Source organism: Branchiostoma floridae, chromosome 15 (assembly GCF_000003815.2).
Source record: "Branchiostoma floridae strain S238N-H82 chromosome 15, Bfl_VNyyK, whole genome shotgun sequence".
NCBI lineage: Eukaryota > Metazoa > Chordata > Leptocardii > Amphioxiformes > Branchiostomatidae > Branchiostoma > Branchiostoma floridae.
Window position 1 is genome coordinate 7,408,826 of NC_049993.1, and position 6,687 is coordinate 7,415,512.

The 6,687-nt window shown below is 38.2% G+C and overlaps 1 protein-coding gene across 1 annotated transcript in view; it reads left to right on the forward strand.

Moving 5' to 3' along the window:
* Nucleotides 1-1,281: 1,281 nt before the first annotated feature.
* The window catches only part of LOC118432013, a gene marked incomplete in the record, with an annotated part of 48,969 nt that continues 43,563 nt past the window's right edge, over nt 1,282-6,687 (forward strand). The window contains 3 exon segments of the mRNA XM_035843489.1: nt 1,282-1,463; nt 5,543-5,624; nt 6,067-6,143. Coding sequence (XP_035699382.1) covers nt 1,365-1,463; nt 5,543-5,624; nt 6,067-6,143 — 258 coding nt within the window.

Genomic DNA, 6,687 nt, shown 5'->3' on the forward strand with positions numbered 1-6,687 from the left:
CTGGAAAAATCGTAGAAATGTACAAATCCAGAGGAGTAAGCCGGCCAGAGGAATATAACCGGCCAGGGAAGTCGCGTATAGTTCCCCGGCCGGTTATATTCCTCTCTATTTGTTCCATTTCTACGATTTTCCAGCGATTCGGAGTCTGGTAGAGACTAATGTACGCTATGACATTCATAACAGTCTCTTCACACACTGAATTTCATTCAATCATTTACAGATGTTGGATGGCTCTCTCCTTCGGGTAGCAATGTGTTCTTAACAAAAAAAGGGGAAATGTCCACATGTGGTCAATAATGACCATTTTCCTGTATTGGTCTATAAAACAACACATTCTTGTTCTTGTTCTTGTTCTTGTACTGTGCAACACCCCTAGTTTGTTGGGGCAAACCACACAGGGCGTAGTGCTGTTGTGTTATTGGCTGTTCCTTAGATGTTGTAATGCCTCTTCCTTAAACTTAGTGGGGTTAGCTTGGAGTGTGGTAGAGTATGGTAATGTATTCCAATCTGTGGCAGTTCTTGGGAAAAATGAATATTTGAGGCAGTCTTTGTTAGTCTTAATGGGTTTATATGAATTTGGATGATTGTGTCGGGATTGCCTAGGGTTCAGCTGCAAGTAATGATCGACCGGTAGGGCTAGGAGGTCATATCTAGATTTTTGGAGGATGGTGAGTCTGTTTGCTGTTCTTCTGTTTTTGAGAGTATCCCAACCCAGGTCTGAAACTAGTTTAGAAACGCTTGTCTGAGAATTTGGACAGTTCGGGACGTTTGAAACAAATCTGGCTGCTCTGTTTTGGACCGACTCGAGTTTGGCAATGTGGTCTTTGTGATAAGGATCCCAAGCTGCACAGGCATATTCAAGGTGGGGTCTAACCAGGCTACTGTAGGCTTTTTGTTTGATCTTTTTGGGGCAGTCATATAAATTGCTATACTTGGATGAAAATTGTTTAGGTTCAGACCTGATTCTCATTTTTCCTGTACCTAAAACATTAACAGATGATTTTTTTCTGTGCGTGCAGTAAATCCCCTCTCAAAATGATAATTTAGCATTGCATACTATACAAGTATACTATTGGAAAGCTGGTGCTATCATATCAGAGTCTTAGCAACAAGTTATGGGCGTGGCTCATTCGGTTGCTATGGACGTCTTTGGTTGTAACCACTTCCAAACGCAATTTCACTATTTCGCTGTCAAGATCTATTGTAGGAGATGAAAAGGGGCTTGCTTTGCCTTTTTCATTGGATATGATATTTTTTACATAATTTGGTTGACCAGTTTTCATACACGTGTATATTTTGCAAGTTTATGAGAAACCGGCGAGACGACACGGTCTGTTGCGGTCCAGCCGTCAGAAAAATAAAAGATGGCGGCGTGTCGTGAGACGTCGCTGTCCAATATTCTCGTGGAAGAGTTTGAAAAATGGCGAGAGGAGACACAGGACGACTCGATTTTCCTTCTTGAGGTAAAGTAGAACATTTGTTGCTTCAAACTGTGTGACTCACATGGGATGTTCTAGTGTAGTTTGATTGAAAACGGCGGCGTGCTTGCACCGCTTTTGCCCGTGCAAGAACAACGGTGACTGCACCAAGATATCGCTTTAAAATCATCCCTGTTCGTGTCACATTAACGCGAAAATGTTTCTATGAGCCATCCAACTCCTGACGTGTCCAACTGGTGGGTATATTATTTTATCTGAACCGTTCTTGGTGTTGTTTTATCATTCTCCGCCCTGTTGTAATCTTTGCAATTTGGTTTCTTCCTGTATGGAAATGTGGGTCAAAAAGTAGGCGAACCATAATTCACGTTCAGTCTGCATTCACCACACGTTTCCTTCCTTCCTGCCAACTCTACCTGTTTCCAGAGGATGTGTTGAACGTGGGAACCACGCGCTTGTGGACATGACATCACGACTGACGGAATTCTGTCAGATGTCTTTACCGTCTGTAGAACAGATGTGGCGACTTGACTCAAGACTTCCTCACGTCCCTTGAATAAAACACAAATAGTATTTCGACACACTTTCACTTATTTTGGGTTAAACATACTGAAAAAAAGCGGCTTATCTAGAAATGAAATCACGGAAGAGAAAATTCGGTTTACAGTGAAACTGTCGTCTTTTCCCCCTATCTGGTAATATGCTAAAGCTCTCCAACACAAAACAATGTTATTCAGCTGTCAGTACAGCCCACAAGTTAATATTGACCCTTATGTCAACTCCAGGAAAAATACATATGATGAATATTTCCATGCACATAGAGAATATTATCAATTTTCTAACAAAGTGCCCTGTACTAACCGTTCCAAAAATTGTGATTATTAGAATTTAAAGAATAATAATCGATGTATTTTGAAAGAGAAGTTGTGAATGTTTTGATATTTGAGAATTGACATCTGTCTACATTACATATCAATTTTCTTTTATCCTTTGAAAAACATTGAGGGGGAGTTTCTTTTAAAAAAATTCCAATTTATTTCATTCATCATTGTAATATTTATGCAGAATGTTTTGATTTTCAACATCAATTTTCTTTTATCCCTTGAAAACAATTGAGGGGGAGTTTCTTTTTAAAAAACTTCCGGTTTATTTCATTTATCATATAATATTTATGCAAAATGTTTGATTTTCTACATTTCAACATTTGAGAGGAATTATACAGCACAAAGCACCACAGATAAAATGGTTGCTAATAATAGACTTGCATCAGTGCCAGGCATTACCTTAGGCTTTAAGTGCTCCTTCTAGCAGACAAAAGTCCTAAAAGCTCCCAGTTACAGTGTAATTCTACTAATTGCACATGCTCTGGAAGACATCTTGAATTTTTTAGTCATTAAATTTGCAGATCTTTGCAAATTTTTGCAGTGTTCAGGGGTGCCTAAGCATTTGCATAAATGTTATGAGATTCACTCAAATTTTATGACAAATGCACAATGCGCACAGGTATGAACTATTATGCAAAAACGTACAAACCAAATGTGATGCACACTAACCTTACGAAATATGCACAAACCCTATGCGCAAACCAGGGACTGCCGCTACGTTGGGAGAAGGCATGTTTCTGAGCATTTCTGCCCATGATATTTCTATTCCAAAGCATTGATGGACATATATACCATCGTGAAGATGTATTTGATAGCCTGTGAGCTACTCTTTTGCTTCATTTTGACGTATCACATTGTATTTTCTGCCCCAGTCTGCATAAGGTTCATGCATGTCACATACATTGTAAGATTTGTGCATGTCACATAAGGTTTGCAAGTTTTTGCATAGCCATTTGTGCGTTTAAACTTTTTCATAAGATTTGTCCAAATTTCATGTAATACGTGGAAATGCTTAGGCACCCCTGGTATTCTCCAAAGAAAAAGCTACTGCCCTGGGCTGGTTCATTACTTAGCCTAGATGTGCACCAAGGGAGCACAGATACTGATAGATCTATGGTCTATACACTCTTCATTTATTAGTCACAATTCAGGTCATACTGGTTGTTATCAGGTGAATGAAGATCATGATTTAAATTCATTTACCTGAGAACAACAGAACATTGCAATTTTGTGTGCTGCTTGTAGCAAGACTAAAATAAAAAAGCATGATCAAATTAGAGTTAAACTTTGAATACTGTCAAGTCTATCGTACAATGCATTTGTAAACTATATATAGTGATAACATTAGCAAGGACTGTCTTTTCATTTTATCATATCTGATATCTTTTTGGCTAATTGATGGAAAGCCATTTCTGGCCTCGTTATGTCAAGCTTGAAGATGAATAATTTATTGCTCATTAAAGAGTGCAGGAAGTTTGAAGTGTAGCCAACATTTTAATGAGAAACCCTTGATGGGATAGACCAAGCTACAGACTTGGAGAAAATCCTCCTTTTTTGGTCAAAGTTTCCAGACTGTCCAGATTCCTGGAAGACAGAAAATACCCACGTATACTTTTTTGTATCAAATGACATGTTTTTCCTTACATGTATCTTTACCCATATCCTGGTTGAAATGTTCCTAATGTATTCTAAGATTTCTATGGCAGCTCAGGAAACTATGTAAGTAAATGTGAAGGGAATCTGATTCCACCCTTTAGGCGGGAACGGGTTTTCTGCGCGTTAAAAATCTGCGCGCGCGTTAAAAATCTGCGCGTTAAAAAATTAAGTTGTGCATTTAGAAATTCTTAGGCAGAAAAATGTGACCCCATTATATGATTTTACATCTGTTACCTGAATTTTTGGTTTGAAAAGCCCCTAATTTTTAGGTCCCTTGGGAATAGGCTAATTTGCATATCCAGAAGATTTCAAAATCACTTGAATAAGACACAAATACATGGAAAAATTACTAGTGTAAGGCTTTATATCATAAGATATAACTGCTTGAGGCTTTTTTCCATTCTACAAGCTTCATTTCATCTTTTCTCAAGCAGATTGTTTCACATGCAAATATCAACCTTTGTTGCGCGTTAAAACTTAATGTCTAAAAATCACTTTAAAACTCCTGGAAAGGGATATTTGTACTCTAGAATGCAACAAGATGATACTTAATTTCATTTTGTGTTATCTTCTTCAAGCTTTTAAGTTTAAAACTGCAAAAAAGTTTTCAAATCCCCAGGGAATCAGCTAATTTGCATATTTTAACGCGCATGTTTTTAACGCGCAAGTTTTAACACGCAAATTTTAACGCGCACAAAACCCCAACCCCTTTAGGCAGTACTGAATGAGAGTGGCGGACAGACTGTCTGAGGCAGGGAATAAGTCTGCTATCTTTCCGGTCAGATAACTGAAGTACATTTAGCACATTGACAACACAGTCTATTTCTTGGGGAATTACTGTAAAATAGACAAAACATGGGCTATGACTAAGAAATTGGAAAAATCAGCCTAATAAGTAATATAGATCATATTTGTATATGAGAATATCATACGGTAAATGAGTTGAAGACAAATTGAAAAAAATAACTTCTTTTGTTAGACCAGAAGAGGTTGCAGAATAGTTAGGCACATTAGTTTGTACAGACATAACAATGACATTGAGACACCTTGACATTGAGATACGCTTGATTTGCAGACAAAAACATAGTGGTGACTGGTGACAGACACCCTTTTCTTATATTTCTACTAGTAATATATCATTTCATATTGCACCTAAGGCAATGTAGGAATGGTCTGTTCGGTTTGCTGTGTTGTGTGTCTGCTCAACGGATAGTCCTGTATGAAAGGAATTGATGTCAAGGATACAGGATCTAAAAGAAGCTGCTGCCATGCTATGTGCAAAGCCTACATGTTTAATCGACTATACAGACACGCATACAAAGCTCATATTAATGCCACACCACTTTCTTCGGTAATAACATAAGAGAAGTGAGGGCCAACACCTGCTCTGAGCATCATCATCCGTGTTTTATCGCTCAAGCCTCCAGCTATGACTGACGCAAAAGGATTTGATGACGTCTGTAGCCCAGAAAGTGCTCAACAGTTCTAGTGAGCTCGACAGGTGTTTATGAATGCTTCAGGCGATGCCGTGAGTTGGATAGATTTTGACTGTCCTGTGTTTTTCAGGCTGGTATGGATGAGGATGAGTCTGGTGTGATGAACCTGTTGCTGGGTGGAGAGCATGAGTTCAGGCTGCGCTGTCCTCCAGGTAGGAATGTATTGTCTTACAAAAGGTAGCTTGTAGTAAGTTGTACTATAAAGGCACCCCAATTGATTTAGATTTGGCTACTGTTGTTCACTTCCATCCATCAGTTTGCGTCTGACTGGTATTCTCATTGGTAGAGACATGGCCAACAGGGCTGTCTCCAGGACCCGTCCCTCCATCCTGGGGAGGAACTTGAGTACATAAAGTTGATGAAAATGTGTTCTCATAAGCTTCCAATGACAAGATGTTACAAGTTAAATCAACAACATTGGCTCCCAAACAATGAGCGGGACAGAAAAAATCTAAAGCTGAATACAGCCCTGGTGACTGATGCAAGTTACTCTTCGAGATGTTTTTTTAAATAATAAAATCATGTATTGTAGAGATGAAAGTTAAGGATTGAAGTTTGATTGCACTTAAAGAAGATACCTTATTTCTGTTTCAGGCTACCCTCACCATGAAGAGAACTTCTTTGTGGAGTCTCACTCTTCAGTCAGGATGTGGTGCAATGCTTTAAATGAGGTAAGGGACAAACCCCAAGTCTGGTAAATAGATGTAATATAGCCATGTATCTTATATCATATCATACATATTGTTTTATTACAAAAGTCTGATCACCAGAAGTCCATGTTGTCACAAATTATGGTGCTCAAGATTCTGAACAGCGTTATTCTTAAAAAAATGTAAACTGATCACAATGATCAAAGGTAAAGCACATGAAGTCCAAAGTCTCTCGTATGAATTCATAACTCTAGGCAAAATGTATTGCCTTTTAAGTCAAAGATAGATGGTACAAGACAGTTGGAAGAAGACATTTTGTTGCTTACCATGCATAATTGTTGTTAACACATCAGTAATGTTCTGTATATTAAAAACGTTCCCAGTATAACCTTATGAAAACAGTTTTTCCAGCAGCTTTGTCTTCTAGCATGATAGCTTTCAAATTAAACTTAAGTATTCTTTCTACTCTAAAACAGGCTATCAAATAAGCATTCAACAGTATCAAATCCTCATACTGTAACTAGGATATCCCAGGTGATTCTTTTGTCAATCTATCATTTAGATT